Here is a 20,339-nt window from a genome sequence, read left to right as displayed (position 1 = left end):
ACTCCTTGGGTTTTAAATATGCTTATGTATATAGAATAGGCAGTATTTCTCAAACATATTTGGCTGCAGAATCCCTCTTTTAGCAGAGGTCTCACAAAGTCTGTGTTTTGTATAAAATACCTTGGGTAAAATTGCTCTAGAACATTGATTTTCAAATATTTTTTCTTGACTTAATCTCCTAGAATAATTTTGAAAAAGTTATGTGTTCACATATCTTTAAGCTGACATCTACATTTTCATTAAAAAGTCAAGTGGATGCAATAGGTTAATTTCTGGCACGTTTATATTGTATGTGTGCATTAAATATTTTCATCAAAACTTTGGAGCTGCAGAATTGGTTCATGCCATTGATAAACAGTCTCTGCCATTTAACCTAATTGGTAAAGCCAGATCTTTTTATGAAACAAATCAGACTCATTACTTTTACTGTGACTCTATCCTGGGGTTGATATATTTGTGAATTGTTCATTTATTCTGTGCCTGTGAGAATTTTACCTTTCAAGACAGTGTACTTAGAAAGGCCTAGAAAGATTCTGGATTGACAAGAGGTATGCCTTGACTTGGTCAAGAACAAGAAGGCCCTGAGGAAAGAGGAAGATAGGAAAGGAAGATTGGCAAATATATTCTTAGGCAGATGACTTCAAAAAGAAACATCTGAAGGCTGAAGATCTATAGATTAGTTCCCTTAAAAGTATCCAAGCCTGTGTGTACCCTACAGAATATCTTCATGTTCCTTCGTGGATATGTGTACCCAGTGCAAAGTTGTTCTTTGGAAGTTTAAGAAATATATATATTGTCTTAAAGTGAACTCCTCTACTTAAAGTAAGTAATCCTTATTAAATAACTTAATAGTCTGGGAAGAGTATTTGTATTAAGAGGTATTTTTCTGCTTTCAAGTGGAAGGCATACTGCTAATGGAATTCTGTCATGGAATTTATATTTACTAGCAAAAGCTGAACACACACAGATGAATCTCCAGAAAGCTTCATATTTTCACACAGTAGAAAGATCCTCATGTCCTGTTCTTACCTTGTCCTGACTCCTGTTGGACATGCCTCATTTCCTGTATAAACTTGCGTCACTAAGAAAACAGTAAATTCTTACTCACTTTGTTAAACATACATACTTTCCTGTAGGAGAAGAGATGCATAAAAATATATTCATTTCTCATAAGGGCACTTGTGCTGTTCGTAATATATTATGCACCAAATGTCATACTTTTTTTATTCCCTGGCATTTTCAGCCGTGGCAACTGGCAGATTGTTTTGAAGTTAGAGAATATTTAAACTGCAAGTAACCTTGGGGATAATATAGTTCAGCCCCTCTGTGTTACAGGGGAGGACACTGAGATCAAGAGAAACTCAGAGACTTGCTCTGGGTAACATAAAATTTTGTCCTAGTTGGACCAAAAGCTAGATCTTAGTGGAATATTCCTCCTATTATTTTCCCCCATCCTCTTTATCCTTTTTAGAAATATGGCCTTGGACAAAATTATCTCTGTAAAATGGAATAATTATTCTTGTACTGCTCACCATCCAGAATTGTTGTGAAGTTCCAATGAGGTACGGTGTACTATAGAAATGTAAAGAATCATGGTGAGGTAGAAGGAAGATGAAGGTCCTCAGTTCATTGTCAGCTTATCGCATCATTCCCATGTACTGAAATACTTAGGCTGTTTTATGTTGAGTTATTCATAGGGTGTCTCTTGTTATGCATGTATGCCTGATTACTCTATATTTTTATACTACCTGGTTAATAGAAGCCCAGCCCTCTTATTTCTGTTGTATTAGGTTGAACCGTAGGACATTGCCAATATTTGACCATTTTAGAAGAAGAGCGGTTTTAGAAGAAAAGCAGTTTTGTATTCTTGAACTTCATCTGTGAGCTGAAGTATGTGGTAGGCTATACAGGCAGAGATACCTGTAAATGTTTTAAATAAGTGGAAAAGTATGTAAAGCTCCTTCATGTTAGCTGTAGCTTCATGGATTTTGCCTACTCTAGAGGAGCACATGGGTCTGTATGAATTTCTTTCCTAGTTTCTGTTTCTATAAACTTCTAGACTGCCTGCCTGAACACGAAAGCTCATATGGGAATAGGGAATGGGTGACTGGCTGTATGTGGGTGCTGAGCCCCTTCAGCCATTTATTTTGGCCTTCATGCTTTAACTCAGGGAGTTGTGCTGTATGCATTGGTTATACCACTTCTTCAAAGGACAGACTTCCAGAGTTTTCCAGAGAAATTTGTCATCTATAGAGGGAGAACAAGGAATAAATTCATGTATTTTTCAAACTAAATATTAAAATACTTTTGATTTAGTTAGAATCCGTTAAGGAAGGTTTGTTGACCCTTTAAAATATGAGACTCGGCCAGATGCAGTGGCTCACACACTTTGGGAGGCTGAACACTTTGGGAGGCCGAGGTGGGTGGATCACTTGAGGTCAGGAGTTCAAGACCAGCCTGGCCAACATGGTGAAACCCTGTCTCTACTAAAAATACAAAAAAAAAAAAAAAAAAAATTAGCCGGGCGTGGTGGCACGTGCCTGTAATCCCAGCTACTCGGGAGGCTGAGGCAGGAGAATCGCTTGAACCTGGGAGGCGAAGGTTGCAGCGACCTGAGATTGTGCTGCTGTACTCCAACCTGTGCAACAGAGTAAGACTCCATCTTAAATAAATAAATTTAAAAAAATGAGACTCCTGAAACACTATATTGTTATTTGATATTATTCAAAAATAAGCTATTGATAAAATGACAAATATTGTCATCAGGTTTTATTTGATTAAAGAAAGAAGATAGCTTTAGGCAATGAAGTCTAAATAGAATTCTGGTTTACCATTCACCCATCACGTTCCGTACAATTGTTAAGTCTGAATAGAATTATGGTTTACCATTCACCCATCATGTTCCATACAGTTGTTAAGTCTGAATAGAATTATGGTTTACCATTCACCCATCACGTTCCATACAGTTGTTAAGTCTAAATAGAATTATGGTTTACCATTCACCCATCACATTCCATACAGTTGTTAAGTCTAAATAGAATTCTGGTTTACCATTCACCTATCACGTTCCAAACAGTTGTTAAACTTTGGCCTGATGATGTCTTCACTTGGAATGTTCTTCTCTCATCCAGATACAATGCGTTCAGTTCAACCAATGCTTTGTTCTTAACGTGTTTGTGAGTCTCTGACGTCCTTCACTGTAATTTAGAAAGCTTGTGACTATCTGTCTAGGAAAATCACTTAGACAGTTGCTCCTGTTTCTTAATAATTAGAAATGTCTTATTAATGTATTAATTTCTGAAGTCCTGTATTAAAATTATGGGGATAAGTTGTTTGTTGGCTGGGAAGGGGCACAAAGAACTTTCTGAGGTGATGGAAACATTCTTTTTTTTTTTTTTTCTTTTTTTGAGACAGAGTCTTGCTCTGTTGCCCAGGCTGGAGTGCAGTGGCGCAATCTCGGTTCACTGCAAACTCCACCTCCCAGGCTCACGCCATTCTCCTGCCTCAGCCTCCCATGTAGCTGGGACTGCAGGCGCCACCACCACGCCCGGCTAATTTTTTGTCTTTTTAGTAGAGACGGGGTTTCACTGTATTAGCCAGGATGGTCTCAATCTCCTGACCTCGTGATCTGCCCGCCTTGGCCTCCCAAAGTGCTGAGATTACAGGCGTGAGCCACCACGCCTGGCCAGAAACGTTCTTAATCACAATCTGGGTGGTGGTTACACCACACGTGGATATGCAAAAATTCATCTAGTTGTATACTTAAGATTGATATATTCTAGTGTATATACGTTAAATATAGGAAACAGACATCTGATCTCTAATTTGTAGTAGTTCAGGAAATATAAAAAAACAGATGAACCAAGGCAGTTGAAGTTTTTCTGGAAACTGTGACAATGTGTCACAAAGGAAGGCCCAGGCTTCCTGGGTTCTTTGGGCCAAAATTAGGGGAAGTGTTGGTGCCAGTGCCGGTGGCACAAGCTGATTAAAACAGTCATAACAGGAAGAGTCTTACACGATTCTTCTTCTTTGTGGGTGTTTCTGTTTCTTCCTGTCTATACCCGATAGGTTTGCTTGGTCATTTTTGTTTGTTTTCTTCCGTCTGAATTCCTGTCCTCCATTCCCATGGCATCAGAGTCAATGCAGTGAGCAGTGTGGAGAGTCAAAGAAGGGGCCTTGGAAGAGGGTACTAGGCATTGGTAGTTAATCAGGTATTTATGAGTCTGGGGGGAAACCTCTGCATTAGCCTGGCAGCTAGCTGCAAGGCTGAGATGGTGCTGTTATAGAAACCACCTAGCAAGGGAAAATTCTGGGTCCTCAATCTTATCATGGAATGTGTAGTGGTGCAGCCAATGAACAGGAGTACAGGCCATTCAGGGGAAGAGGAATGCTAATAATCATACCCTAGTGAGGATGTGAGGGGAAATAGAAGAGTGGAAATTTTGTCCAGGCTTCTTGACCACAACTGGCTGGTTACCCAAACTTGAGGTTTTACTTGGGACATATAATAGGGCTTCACTTGTACCATGTAAGCTCCAACTGGACTTGGCACTCTTCCTGGTCCTTCATGGTGGTTTTCTTAAAAAGAATGAGTTATGGGGGAATATTTTCAGTTATATGCTGTACATAAAAGTGCATTAGAGAACAACACACACTTCAATAAATAATGAGATGGTCAGGTGCTATACTGTGTGCTGTACCAGGTGTCATCTAGCTGTACCAGTTTCCAGCTACGTGCAAGTTGGAACACCATAGAATTTATACAGCAAATATGCATTAACTTATCATTTGAATGTCACGGAAGGTATCATATTTTATCACTGAAATTAACTTAAAAATTACATGCTCTGAGTAAAATATGTACGTATAGACCACGATGCCTACTTAGAACATGAAATATTCATGTTCAAATAATGTTAATATTTGCTTAAATAATGATTGAGGGCTGTATTTTCTTTTTATGTGATGATCCTGATAATAATGTTTTGCTACCATTGTTTCCAACTTTTTTGATTTTCAATTAATTACCTTTGCAAGTGACTATATAATCTTTCTTTGTAAAATCACTTCATTTATATCCCTCCTCTTTCAAATCACTTTGATTTCCCCCTGGATCTCCATATGCAGAGTATCTTAAGTGTCTATTTGTAGCAGTGATTTCTTCTTTCACTCTATTTCTGAATCTTCTGCTGCTACTGGGTATTTCTACTTGGGTATCCCAATGTGACCTTGTACTATAAAACTGAACTCCTCTTCTTCCTGCCTTCTTTATTCCTCAGAACTCCTTCCGCAAAACCAGCTGTGATTTTTTTTTCCTTTTTTCTTAGATTAGGAGTCTCCCAGACATCCTTGACTCCTGTCTCTTACTTTCTCATGGTGTGTAGTCCAGTCAAGCACCATGCAATGTCAATTGTTCTTAAAAAAAAAATGATTTGCCATTCTTTATCTTCCTGATTGTTCTCACTGTCACCAGACTGGCTGTTACCAACCTCATACTTGCATGACCCCTTCAAGTGATCAGACTTTTAATCTCTTCTCAATAAGCCATGTGTTGGCCAGGTGAATTTTCCTAGAGTCTGTCTTTCTCCTTCTCAGAAACCTTTAGTATAGCTCCCTGTTCTCAATGAAACGGAATCCAAATGCATCCTGAATTGTACCAGCTCTGTTTCCAACTATTTACCTTCCTGAATCTTCTTTTCCAGCCAGTGGTTTGACTCATTATTTCCTGAGCCTCCATCCACTGGCCACACTCTGTGCTCAAGCTCCAGGGTTTCCCACACAAGTCATTTCTTCCCTTCCTCGCCCATCCATCCAGCTCCTGCCCAGACATCAGCACTCTAAAGTCTTACCTCCTTCTCAGTGCCACAGTCTGCCCCACCTCCAGCTTCCTTCTGTAGCTTTTACTGTCTGTATAGGCAATTTCATAATTTAACTTCCAACAGTTTATGACAGTTCTTTCTTGTGATGACTTGAACTGCTTTTCACTTCTTTCGTTTTTCAAATATTCATATGTACAGTTAGACTGTCAGTGCTTCCAGAGTGAGAGTCTTTGCCTTACCTATATGCTGCATAATGCGTAACATAAACTAACATGAAAGCAAAAGCTCTGTGAAGGCCAGAATTTTTATCAGTTTTTTTCACTAGTAAATCCTTAGCACCCGGCATGTAGTAGGTATGTAATAAATACTTGCTATATAAATTGTAAATGTTCAATAAACATTAACTGATTTAAGATTATTCACACCTGCTACATCCTTTTTTCACTATAACTAAAAGATTATTATAGTGAAAAAGGAAGTGAATGCAATGTATAGCCAGAATCTGCTCATTGGGGCTTGACCGCTCCTTCTAAAGAATTGTGTTTTCCTGCAGATATTAATGAATGTCAGCTACAAGGTGTATGCCCTAATGGTGAGTGTTTGAATACCATGGGCAGCTATCGATGTACCTGCAAAATAGGATTTGGGCCGGATGCTACGTTTTCAAGTTGTATTCGTAAGTAATAATCACTTTTTATTCTTATTTTGGATTAATTGTCTTTGGGGTTTTTCCAAAAGAACGGAAATACTCAGTGGCCCACTGAATGCTTGTAAATATGCAGGAAAACCTCATCAATTAAAATAACAAGGAGGGGGCCCGCCTGATGTAGTAAAATAAATTGATATCATGGAACCTTCTCTAAAATGCATTTTTATTGTGGTGATACAAATATAATAGCTAAAACTCTGAATAGAGACTAAGCACACTGAGGAAATATGCTCTGATGAAAAGAGAGAATTAAAATGGACATATCAAACTTTTTTGGTACCTGAGAGATGACAGTAAGTTTTTCCTTCATAAATACAGTATTTTAAGCATTCTTTAGGTTTAATTAAACTGTGTCCCAGCTTCTGCCTTTAATTATTCCAAATTCTGAGTCACTGGACTCTGATTTAATGAGGTTTCACTTCTTTCTCAATTGGAAGAGTCTGGAAAATAGTTACCAAGGCCCTGTGTTTTAGATTTTCTAATTCAGTTCTAATTTCAGATATTGTCTTGTTCTTTAAACCCACCAAAATGACCCTAAATTATACTGTTTTGCCTTAAAAATGTTTCTGAGAATTTCCCTTGTTTCTGATAAGGGTAAAAATCCTTCATTAAACCACATGTTCTAATATTGGTTCTGAAGTATAGTTTCACCAAAGAGATACTCCCTCTCCATGTAAATTAATCCATGTAATCACAACAGATCATATGCCATTAGAGAGGAATGCATTTTAGGTGTAAAGTTCTCAAATGCAGATTTGAGATTTTAAGACTGTCTTATTTTTAAAGTAATCAGGCCCATTATTACAAAAGTAGGGAAGCACTGCAAGATTTTTTTTAAAGAGATGGGGTCTTGCTATGTTGCCTAGGCTGGACTCAAATCCTGGACTCAAGTGATGTCTGTTCAGCCTGCTGAGTAGCATGACTATAGACATGGGCCTTGTAGCACTGCAGATTTTTAAAGATTATATACAGTTTAAATGGATGCATGGCAGAAAACTATTAGGATAATTTTAAGAGCAACTGTGTATTAGTTTCTTTCCTGCAAGTTTTTGTTTTTATCTATCTATCTATCTGTCTATCTATCTATCTATTTTTGAGACGGAGTTTCACTTTTGTTGCCCAGGCTGGAGTGCAATGATGCGATTTCCACCCACTGCAACCTCCGCCTCCCGGGTTCAAATGATTCTCCTATCTCAGCCTCCCAAGTAGCTGGGATTATGGGCATGTGCCACGACGCCCAGCTGATTTTTGTATTTTTAGTAGAGACAGGGTTTTGCCATGTTGGTCAGGCTGGTCTTGAACTCCTGACCTCAGGTGATCCACCCACCTCAGCCTCCCAAAGTGCTGGGATTACAGGTATGAGCCACTATGCCCGGCCACTTTTATTTATTTTTTAATGTGGCTTTGGTATATAATGAGCTGCATCTTTCTTGTCCCTAGTTTGAAATTTGCTATTTGGTTGACGTGTTCTTCATGAGTATACTGCCATTCATTTTCAAAGAAGCTTATCTCTCTAACTCTTTGCCCTAAGGTGAGATATGTAGAGGTGATAAAATAAAGACAAATGTAGTAAAATAAAAATGACATGGATGAAATTGGAAATCATCATTCTCAGTAAACTATCGCAAGAACAAAAAACCAAACACCGCATATTCTCACTCATAGGTGGGAATTGAACAATGAGAACACATGGACACAGGAAGGGGAACATCACACTTCGGGGACTGTTGTGGGGTGGGGGGAGGGGGGAGGGATAGCATTAGGAGATATACCTAATGCTAGATGACGAGTTGGTGGGTGCAGCGCACCAGCATGGCACATGTATACATATGTAACTTACCTGCACATTGCGCACATGTACCATAAAACCTAAAGTATAATAATAATAATAATAATAAAATAAAATTAAAAAATGACAGTCTCATTTATTACTTTTAGGTGAGTTTGTTGAGTCTTTTGAAATGTTATTACTAATTACTACTCTTTTCCTTTAAAAACTGTCAGTTGCAGATTAGGAAGTTTTACACGTAAGTCCTCTTTTCTATGTTCTTTTACAAACAGTTCTGATCATGAAGCAGACAGACACCTAATTACAAGGCTTTCCTAACGGGTGGTAAAATTAGACCATAAAATTACATTTGCACACAAAGTACCTTTGAAACTGATGCAAGGATTTGAAAATTTCAGGCCAAAAATCACATTGTTGATGACATCCGGATAACTTAGGGGATCGTTTTTGGCTGATTTGAATCACATGAACAAATATTTTAAATCATTTTGTAATTTAAACATAAAGATTGTAGAGTTTGGATATAGAGTTTGTTGTGAATGCTTTTTCCACCCTTTTATAATTTGACTCGTAGTCTGGTTACAATTCTTATATTGAAGGTTGCTGATTAGGTAAACTTGCAGAACTAGTCACAAAATGCTCTGTGAAACTTTGACTAGATCTGATGTCTAGAGTTAAGGGCAGACATCCAGGTTTTAATAAGATTGTAGAAATCTGCCAATGAGATTTTTGAAACACTTGCACATTTCTTTAGCATTTATTTTCCCTGTCATTGCCCAAATAATTCTGAACTTATTAAACAACCATCCATATTCTTATTTGAAAAATAAATAATTCAATTTTATGGTTCAGCTATAAGTATTAAGAGACGTTTGTTGCTAGTTAAGTGTTCCAGTTGAGAGTTCGAAGTGAAAACCTGGGCTCTTTACCAGTGTTGAGTGAGAATTATTTCTCTTTCCTCTGAATTTACCACATGTAACATCACAGAGACATACAGAGTTTGTGATTTGAACCAGTCCAGTCTGATTTTCAGGTGAATTCTGTGAAGAGCTTGATGGGGGAAGTCTGAAGACAGAAAGAATTAGGGAAGAAGGTGACACTTACAGAGTAAAGGAAAAAAATGGAAAGATAATGGTATTTTTGGTAGTCACAGGGAAGTAGCAGAAGGGGACCGGAGATCACACACGTGTGTGCATACACACACACACACACACACACAGAGACACACACACAGGCACTCAACACAGTGGTTGCTAAATGTTTGCTCTGGAGAGAGATAAAACCAGCCAGGGATGAAGCCTGCAGGCAAATGGAGGACAAATGACAACATTTGCTAAGACAACATGAATTTAGGCCATATGCAGAGCATACAAGGTGTGGCTGACTCTCTGAACTCCTGCACATGGTTATGGCCAAGGAACAACGGGAAACACTTCCTCTTCTTGAATGCACTGAACTGAGATGAACCCCTCAGAATTCCTTGACTCCAGCCAAAGGTTGCGACAATTTCACTTTCCTTGCCGCTTGCCTTGGCTTAGCCAAGCTAAAAGGAAGAAAGTAGGCAAATGCTGGCATTTGCTGCCTCTGACCTCTATGTTTGAGGCTTAGGATGGTGTAGCAGCATTCTCCAGACCTGTTGCTACCTGATTTATGGGGAAAGGTGGAAATTCAAGGACTTTTCAGAGCAAATTCAAGAAAAGTATCATCTTTGCAATCCAAGTAGGAAGACTTTCTGGCTTTCTGAACTCCTGCAGGAACTTCAGAGCTCCAGGATGAGTGTTGCTGAGAGTGTGTCCATAGGTTCAGTAAAAAGGCCCAGATAAAAGAATTCTGAGCCTGGGCTTTTGCCTTTTCATAGTATTCTTTACCCATCAACTTGGAGCTAGTTGACAGAAATGGAGGGTTAGAGAGAAGATGCGCTCAGGAACTTCTGCCGTAGTCCTGGAAATCATGAGATAAAGGGCAAATGCCTTTTAAAAGCCAGTCTTAATTAAGTACATCATTCATTTGTAATTTCCTGAGCATCTTTATGAGAAACATACCGTGGTTATCTTATACATTGGGGAACTAAAGCTAGGAAAGTTTAAGTAGCTTCTCACACAGCTAGTAGCTGAGAGTTGAGATTTAAAACAGGATTTGTGCCTCCAAATTTAGGGTTCTAGATCAGGGGTTGGCAAATTATAGCCCATGGGAAAAAAATCTGTTTTTGAAAATAAAATTTTATTGGAACACAGCCATGTCCATTCATTTACTTATTGTCTAATGATGCTTTTGTGTTACAACAACAGAGTTGAGAAGTTACAACAGAAATCGTATGGCTCACAAAGCCTAAAATACTTATTATCTGATGCTTGACAGAAAAAGTTTGCTGACGCTCAAGCTAATTAACACAGTCCAATAGAACTATCTGAGATGATGGAAATATTCTTTATCTGTGCCGCCTCATACAGCAGCCACTAGTCATGTATGGCCTGTGTAATTGAGGAATTGAATTTTTACTTTTATTTAAATTTTATCCAAGGAGCAACATGTGGCTAGTGCCTAACATATTGAGTGGCGTAGTTTTGTATCCTTTTTGGCAAAGCCAAATGGATAAATTACTGCTAGCTTTCCAGCTTTTCCGTTAAAATGGGCTTTCCTTCCAGACTTGATATTTTTTGCCCATTGTTCTCCATTGGTAACATTGTTCTCCACAGCACCCCGGCTGGGAGCCTCTGTCATCTTGGACTCTTTTCTATCTTTTGGTTTCAAAGGATGACATTTAGTCTTCATAATTTATCTTATGCCCGTTCTTTTCTTTCTACGTCCTCTGTGGCCATCTCAGGTTAGGCCCCTAGCCTCCCTCACTTGGAGGTCTCATGGCACCGTGGCCCGGAGGTGAGACAGAGCTGTACAAGCTGCTTGTTCCCAGATAATTACAGTAAACGAAGACCATGACAATAATAATTTTTATTGCAAACTTCGTAAATGCCAGGCACTGTGCTAAGCACTTTATGTGAATTATCCCATATAATACTTACAAGATCTCTATTGGATTTGTCCTGTTATTTTTCCTAATTTAGAAATGAAGGAATTAAGGCATAGAGGGGTTAGGGATCTTTCCAACAGTCATACAGCCCATAAACGGTAGAGCCTAGATTTGAAACTGGATCTGTCTCACTCCACAAGCTGAACCTTTAATCAGGAAATGGAAAACAGTCTGAAATGCCAGGAGTAAGTCATTTATTTAAGGAGAACTGATACTTTAATCTCACCTGCCACACTATAGAATAGGCGACCTAACTGCAATGGCCTTGAATTATTGTTTCTTTTATTTTGGTTCTCCACAAATTTTTTTTTTTTTTTTTTTTTTTTGAGAGGGAGTCTTGCTCTGCTGCCCAGGCTGGAGTGCAGTGGTGCAATCTCAGCTTACTGCAACCTCCGCCTCCTGGGTTCAAGTGATTCTCCTGCCTCAGCTTCCTGAGTAGCTGGGATTACAGGTGTGCGCCACCACAGCCGGCTAATTTTTGTATTTTTAGTAGAGATGGGGTTTCACCATGTTGGCCAGGCTGGTCTCAAACTCCTAACCTCACGTGATCCTCCCACCTCTCCCTCCCAAAGTGCTGGGATTACAGGCATGAGCCACCGCGCCCAGCCATGAAATGGTTTTTAATGACACATTTCCCAGTCAAGAGTGCCCAGTGGTTCTTACTGCCCTAGGAAAGCTGCCTCTCAGACTCCTCATAGCAGCTTTACCTGCTTCCTAGACCTGTATCCTAACACTCATCCCCATAGATACTAAGCTGTAAAGGGATTAAATGCTAATGTGGAATTTCATCCAAGAAATGATTAGGGATATTACAGATGTGGGTGGGAGTGATTGCAGACTAGTAAGGTTAGCTAGACTTTTATACCCTTGCTCTTTTCTGAAATCCTCCCTACTTTTCAACTTCTAAGTACCAGATTAATTAATATATGCTTAATATTTGTCATTCACATTTTAACCCATTTATGCCTAGTGTTCCATTATTGGAACACTAAGCTTGTGGGAGTTATTTATATCCTGCTCAAGGTCATCTCAGTAGGTCTGATTTTTCACACACACACACACACACAAATTTACAACCTCCAGCATAAATGGGTTAATACATTAGAGTAGTATGTCTTTGAAAGTATAATCTGAGTTTATTATACAATCCTGTAATTAAGGCCATAATTAAATATAAGTTGCTTAATATATCACTGAGGAACCCAAATAATAGTACCTTAGCTTTTTACTCTTGTTTTGTAATTGAATTGCCATCACCATGGGCTGTATGGTTATGATTCAGTACTATACTTGGGTACAGAGCTATATGCTTGTTACCAGTTTGAAAATTTGTCTTATGTCTGTAGCCAAGAGCAAAAAAATTACTTTCCTGGTGGATGTGGCATTTTCAGTAGGTTTTATGCTTCTGAAGTGCTTTTCCCTTTAGATAAAGTATCAGAATCTTTTTGCCGTAATTTTAGTAACACATCCTGTACAAAATAGGATCTGACAAAGTACTGTTTCAGTGTACAAACATGTAAGAGCCTACAGGCACCCTTTATTATCACTCCTCAGTTTCATTCGATTCTACAGCTGCTTCCCCTATCCCTTAGAAATCTTTTGGTATTTCTAGTTTTCTTTAGTACAGCATAAAACCTTATGACTCAGTAGAATATATAATCACATGTACCATATTTTAAATAATAAATGTAGTACACTAATGTGTTATCCTTTACAATTAATCTTCCAATCTGAGGTTAAAGATATTCAGACAATAACAACACCAATCTTACAGCATTCTGGGTAGCATATTGTTTCTGGGTTTATGCATCATGTTGACCGGAGTGTGAAAATACTGGAGATGTTTAAGAAACAGAATGCAAGTCATTTGAAATGACAGAAAGAATAACAGGCTATTTAGGTCCTAAAATAGGGGCAGTTTTAAATGGCACACCCTGTCAGGTATATGTGGCATAAATGAACAGTTTTGGCTTCAAATAGTTGTAGATTAAAGAAAATGTGAATCATGAAAGCATCAGTAAAATTTAGGTTTGGGAGAGGCTTTAACATGGTTGACTAGAGGCATCTGGTGTTCACCTCCTCCACAAAGAAGTACCAAAATATCAAGTAGATAACCACACTTTGAACATCATCTAACAGAGAACACTGAGGTTCAACAGAGAAGTGACAGGAAACACCTAAGGCAGGGAAGGAGAGGGAACCAAGGCAGCCTGCTCAGCCAGGATTAGCTGGGAGCCTGGAGAGGCCTCCCCAGTGTGAGGAAAGGGTAATTGAGAGACCTCCAGTGATCCACATTCCCATGTGAATTCCTGCAATCCTAGCCACGGGAGAGCCCTTTGGCCCTCACAGACTCTGAGACTAACGTAGGGAGCTGCCTAGAGACCTCGTGATGGAATTGCTGCCGAGAGGGAGCTCCCGCATGCTGGGTCGCACACACACCTTCTGAGTCTTAAGCAGGTACCACCACCATTGGCACCTGAGCACTCCACTCAGAGGCCTCAGGTCAGGCCCACCCAACGTACCACTACCATCACAGCTGGCACTCACCTGTACGTACCACCTGCAGGCCTGGGGACTGGCCTGTCTAGCCCATTGTAGCCACTACCAACACCAGCATGGACTTCGTGGGAAGCAGAGGGTTGTCTCACCACTGCTGCTGCCATCACCTATGCTACACCCACTGCCCAGGGACCTGAGGACCTGCCTGGCTAACTGCTATCACTGCTGGCACCTAAGCAAGCCATCTAGAGACCCAAGAATTGGCCCACTTGGACCCACTAACACCAATGGCAGTGTACGCTGCCCTCGGGCCCAAAGACAAACACACTTGGCCCACCTCTGCTACCACTGGGGCTGAGGACTGGCCCATCTGGTAGCCTCATCCTCAGCAGAATCTTACACAGAATCCATTAACAACTGCATCCTAAGGCACTGAAGAAATCAGAGACACCACTGATGCCATTTACAACTGAAGAAATCTTATGGAGACTACACTACTGCATGTGCCCAGAATCAAAGCCAAAGTGCCCCACCCAAACAGCACCATAGATAACATCTTCAGGAAGTCCTCCCCTAAAAGAGATGCTAGAGGAGGCTGGGCGCAGTGGCTTACGCCTGTAATCCCAGTACTTTGGGAGGCTGAGGCGCAAGAATCACGAGGTCAGGAGATCGAGACCATCCTGGCTAACACGGTGAAACCGCGTCTCTACTAAAAATACAAAAAACAAAATTAGTTGGGCATGGTAGCCGGTGCCTGTAGTCCCAGCTACTCAGGAGGCTGAGGTGGGAGAATGGCGTGAACCCGGGAGGCGGAGCTTGCAGTGAGCTGAGATCGCGCCACTGCACTCCAGCCTCGGTGACAGAGTGAGACTCAGTCTCAAAAAAAAAAAAAAAAGATGCTAGAGGAATTGGGTAAGGGAAAGGCAAGTCAGAAAACCTCATTTGTATGGTGATATGATAGAGAAGAGCTTTGGTTGGGTTTGGGGAATGGGCGGGCGGGGGGACACCAAACTGATTCAGCACCTTTGACTTGACCTGGGCCTGGTTCTGTAGAATACACTCCATCCATATTTGCATTAGAAGATGAACCTCTTGAAGGCAGGGCTGTGTTTTGCTGATTTTCATATTTGCCACGTGTGCCTAGCAGAGTATTTAGCTGTTAGGTTGATGAACTCTTATCTACTAAACGTATAGCAGAAGATGAGGATTAAAGTTTAGGTATTGGATGGCTATAGCCTTGTATACTTTTGCAGTGTTTTCCGAGGAGCTGAGCACATCATCTCTTCCTTCTCCGGTGTACTGTCTGGCTAGAACAAGGGCCTTGTGTGGCACTCCAAATCAGAAACCACTTTCTGCCTCCCATTCATGTTCACTGGCCTAGGGTGAGACCTGACGGGCCCTGCAAGCTCTTACTTCCCTGGGATGAGAAGAGCAGATGCTGGCTTGCAGCATCAACCATGTTCCTCATTCTCCAAAGTACCTGATTATTCACTAAATGCTGCCCTAGAGTTATCTCTACTGTGGTTAAATATAGAAAACTAGGTAGTGATTTTGATAGTAGGTGACTATGTTTATTTGGAAAGGTGGGTTTTTGTTGAAATGTTTCTCTTCGTTACGCACACATACCTAATTGCATGCTTGCTAAAATGGAAGAAGGGACCAGAGAGGGACAGGGACAATCACTGTCACGACTTTTGGTGCCTTGACTCTAAAACTCATATGGTAAACTGATTTTTCTTCAAGAAAGGTGATGCTCTAAATCTAGACAGATTTATCCTGAAGTATGGTTTTTAATTCATACCTTAGGGTTCATTTTACTATCATTTGGAAAGCCAATGTAGTTTTGGTTTCTCGTGTAATGTCAGGCTTTATTTCTTTGCTTCAGCTGATCCCCCTGTGATCTCGGAAGAGAAAGGGCCCTGTTACCGACTTGTCAGTTCTGGAAGACAGTGTATGCACCCTCTGTCTGTTCACCTCACCAAGCAGCTCTGCTGTTGTAGTGTGGGCAAGGCCTGGGGCCCACACTGTGAGAAATGTCCCCTTCCAGGCACAGGTAAGACATGCCCAGCTGTATGCGCACATAGATTCCCAGCCACATGAGTACACGGGACGTCTTTGGCAACTTGGGTCATTTGTGGTTTCTGACTTTAATTTTTAATAATACATTGTAAATATTTTATCACTTTTGTAGAAACTGTACATGTACAATGTTGAATCAGTGGGAAAAAATTATGCACAAAGAGATTTTCCCATTTCTGTGTGATATCAGACTTCCTTTTGAATATTAAGAAAAGCCATTATATTTTATGTTCAATTTCCAGGACTGTGAGTCTGATATTTAAGTGTAGAGAGACCAGAAGGCTCTGCTGGGCCATGTGCTTTCCTGATGATTGGCTGCTCATCAATTCACAGTAACTAGACTTTGTGCAGGTTGACTCATTTACTCATTTATTGAGTATCATGCTTAATTTCTTTAATTGGAAATGGAGGGAATTATATTCATGATTGAATTTACGCTATGAAGATTAATAACTTAAGGACAGAACTTGCCAAAACTCCTGAAAACGTCTGTGGGAGTTGAGTATTAAGAAGTAAAGTAGATTATTCTTTATCCTTCAGTTTGGTACATAATTGCCTTATGCCCTGAGAAGGCAAATTTATCTCTTTAAATACCTTACTTCTACCAATGAACCACCAACTTCTCAAGCAGGATCAAGTAGAGTTAAGTGAAAGAGAAAGACACGTAACCTGAAAGCATTAGACCTGATATTAACAAGGAATGGCCTCAATGTCACTTACTTGGAGTGGACATTAAATAGTCTACTCAATTGCATGTTTGATAAGATGCTTTCCACCTAGGAAAGTGTCTTAACTCTCACAGGGCCATGTAGTGTCTTAAAGCTGTAACTTATACCGTAGCAGACAAGATTTAAATATAAGTATCATGACTCACCTTTGTTCATGGTTAGAACCAGAAAGAACTGTGTTAAGGCAAAGGATAATAGAACATTGATGGTATATTGGTAGACTAGATAATGTTAGGCCTCCAAAAGATTCTAGTACCCTCTTGTGCCCTTGTGCCATCCGATGCACTCTTTTTTTTTTTTGAGATGGAGTCTCGCTTTGTTGCCCAGGCTGGAGTGCAATTGTGCAATCTCGGCTCACTGCAAGCTCCGCCTCCCGGGTTCACACCATTCTCCTGCCTCAGCCTCCCAAGTAGCTGGGACTACAGGCACCCACCACCGTGCCCGGCTAATTTTTTTTTTTGTATTTTTAGTAGAGACCGAGTTTGACTGCGTTACTTGATCTCCTGACCTCGTGGTCTGCCGGCCTCAGCCTCCCAAAGTGCTGGGATTACAGGCACAGATCCACTCATTGTTAAAAATTAATAATCAAGTAATCTTTATAATTTATAGACACGTTTCTCTTGAAGTTCAGTTTTTAAAGCTTTCAGTTTGTGAATTTATTATGCATATTATTTTGTGTCTGTATAATGTGTTTTTAATTTTTTTAATTTTTTAAATTTTTAGCTTTTAAGTTCAGGGGTACAAGTGGAAGCTCAATTTTGGTAGCTTTGTAATCCTTACATGAAGCATAAATTGAGATGGTGACTGGAACTCAGGGATACTCCTCTCTAGTACTATCAATAAATTTGAAAATAATATTCAAGATAAAATTTTTGCACTTAAGTTTTGTTTATAAGGTGATTTTCACTAAAAATATTTAGTTCATTAATTCTTTAAACTTGGTTTTTAAAGTCATGTTTTCGTCTGGAAACATGTTTCCAAGTAAAAATTGTTTTTCCTAGTTAAACATAAGAATGAGGTTCTACCATTTAGTGTGTGATCCTTAGAAAAACAATATTTTTGCATACTATAAGCAGTATTTTTAGAGTTTCCTTTTTATTGAGAACTAATTTTAGGTCCCAAACATTCAATAGAAGATCTCTTGTTCAGTGAAAGTGAGAAATGACTTATTTTACATTCAGTTTTAAAAGTATAAATAAAAAAGTTAACCATAAGCTCCTTGGTGTCTGCATTTGGTAATTTGCCTCCAACACCAACACCAAAGGGATTAGGTGGATTTTTCCTCTGAAGGCCACACACTGCCTTACCCCACTTCTCCCCCTTGCCTTTCCCCTTCACTATTCATGGGGATTATGCCGTGGAGGTTAGCAAATCACATGTGCTGAGTCTACTATTTTTTTTTTTTTTTAAAGAATACAAAACCACCTTTTTTCTGGCAATGATAGTGATTCCAGGGCACAGAATATCTCCTTGGCCTCTGGGTAATTAAATGAGCTGGTCGCGGCCAGGCTTTTGCCCAGCTGTTGTTCCTTTACTTGAAAATAGCTGCATCTTGATTTGGCATTTCCCTTCTTTCTTGATTTCTACCTATCATCTCCAGCATGTCTCACTTCTCTAGACTCCTCCTCACTATCCCGAGATTCTCCCCTTCAGAAACACTTCCCCTTTTCCGTCCTCTGTAATCTACATCCTCTTACCAGCTGATACATGGCATTTTGGTGGAGCCCTTTGTGTTCTTCAACTGGAAGCAAACAGTGATGATTTCAGCATCTCATTTCCCTGAACAGTGATTTTTTTTTAAACTTATGGCTCTTCATCTAACTTAGACAAATGTCACTGAGTTCTTTGTTAATAACTAATGAAATTACATCAAAGTGGGAAAAAAAGCCTGATTTTTGCCGATAACACATATACATGCAACATGAGATATATAATACACAATAGTGTCTTCTATATATAAAATATCTCCTAATGTATAACCTAATATGATATATAGTATTTTCTAATTGGTTGCTGACATATATGGGATGGAGGGCTAACTATATATGTATATAGTTACCCTCTGTATCCATGGTTATGCATCAGTGGATTCAACCCAATTGGTTGGTTGAATCTGTGGATGCAGAACTGGATATGGAGGGCTGATCATACTATGCAATTTTATGTAAGGGACTTGAGCATTGCAGATTTTGGTATCCACAGGGGGTATCCTAGAACTAATCCCTCATGGATACTGAGGGATGACTATATATATAAAATATGATATATAAAATATATGCTAAGTATATGCTATACATAATATGCATATTCTGATTTGGTAGGATAAGGAATTAACAGATGGAAAAATGTTTAGTAAAAAAAGAGTTGGATTTTTTTTTGTAAATATGCAAGTTTATCAGAAATTCGAGCAATTTGCTTACATTTTGCACCTGTTTTTGAAGTTTTAAAATGTAACTATATTAGTGATGATTTATTAAGAGCTATTCATCATGATATTTTCCTCTGTATAAGTTTGCACTGTTAGATTTTTAAAAGGAATATTTTCCCATCCCAAATCTAGCTGCTTTTAAGGAAATCTGTCCTGGTGGAATGGGTTATACGGTTTCTGGCGTTCATAGACGCAGGCCAATCCATCACCATGTAGGTAAAGGACCTGTATTTGTCAAGCCAAAGAACACTCAACCTGTTGCTAAAAGTACTCATCCTCCACCTCTCCCAGCCAAGGAAGAGCCAGTGGAGGCCCTGACCTTCTCCCGGGAACACGGGCCAGGAGTGGCGGAGCCAGAAGGTGAGAGCGGTAATGGATCATAGACTCTAGACATCTATCTGTGTGTCTTTGCTTTGATTTCCCTGTTTGTAACCCTCTAAAACAGAGTTTCTCAGCCTAAGCACTATTGGCATTTTAGAGTGGAGAATTATTTGATTGGGGGCTGCCCTGTGTATTGTAAAGTGTTTAGCCACTGCTCTAGAATAATATGTACCTAGTAGATAACAGTATTCCATGCTAATTTCAGAATGTTCTCCTGATGTTTGGGGGCTACTTTATCTTGGTGTTTATTCCTGGAGAGTGATTTAGATCCTTCAGGGAATAGCCTGAATTAATTTCTTGTCTAGAAGGCCATTTAACAAGTATTTATTTATGAAGTGGAATCCACAGACTTTCAAAAAGTTAAAGCATTAAGGTCTAATGGGCAGTCAAGGATAATGGAGGGTGAAATGAAGGAAGCTAAGAGATTGTCAGTTGAAGAGATCTGGTGATCACCTAGTGTGGTTCTTCCATTTACCCTCTGAGAAACCTGAGACCTAGAGAGGGGACATGACTTGCCAGATGTCATATAGAGAACATGTAATGGGACCTGTGACCATGGAGCACCTTTTCCCAAGGAAATAGTTTAAGGCCTTATACTTGAGAGGGGGTCTAGAGACAATGGACTTTGACTGTCTCTCTGGCATTCAGGATATAGGGTCATCCCTATCTCTTTATATAAACCCAGCAATATCTGATACTTCACATATCTTGCTTACAAAAATGTTCACCTCAGAAGGAACAAACCTTTTAGATTTGTATGGAATAGATGTATTTTCTCTAATAAAGCTCCTGTTGGCTTTTCACAGTTGATTCTTAGGTCAGAATTCAGGGGGCCATTTTTGGGTGCTGTTGAGGAGATACAGTGCCCAGGCTAGTGTT

General features: G+C 39.6%; 1 protein-coding gene across 23 annotated transcripts in view; it reads left to right on the top strand.

Moving 5' to 3' along the window:
- LTBP1 (latent transforming growth factor beta binding protein 1) overlaps positions 1-20,339 on the top strand; it is a 443,088-nt gene that overhangs the window by 281,664 nt on the left and 141,085 nt on the right. For 14 of the 23 annotated variants that reach the window (XM_054475439.2, XM_063648824.1, XM_063648826.1 and 11 more), the window contains 3 exons: positions 6,373-6,495; positions 15,730-15,897; positions 19,212-19,439. In XM_054475439.2, the coding sequence (XP_054331414.1) occupies positions 6,373-6,495; positions 15,730-15,897; positions 19,212-19,439 (519 nt within the window). The remainder of the gene's footprint in view (positions 1-6,372; positions 6,496-15,729; positions 15,898-19,211; positions 19,440-20,339) is intronic. The other 9 variants (XM_054475443.2, XM_063648825.1, XM_063648827.1 and 6 more) reach the window with 1 other exon arrangement.

The sequence above is a fragment of the Pongo pygmaeus genome, chromosome 12 (genome assembly GCF_028885625.2).
Source record: "Pongo pygmaeus isolate AG05252 chromosome 12, NHGRI_mPonPyg2-v2.0_pri, whole genome shotgun sequence".
In the NCBI taxonomy this organism is placed as follows: Eukaryota; Metazoa; Chordata; class Mammalia; order Primates; family Hominidae; genus Pongo; species Pongo pygmaeus.
This window is presented reverse-complemented; position numbering and strand designations above follow the sequence as displayed.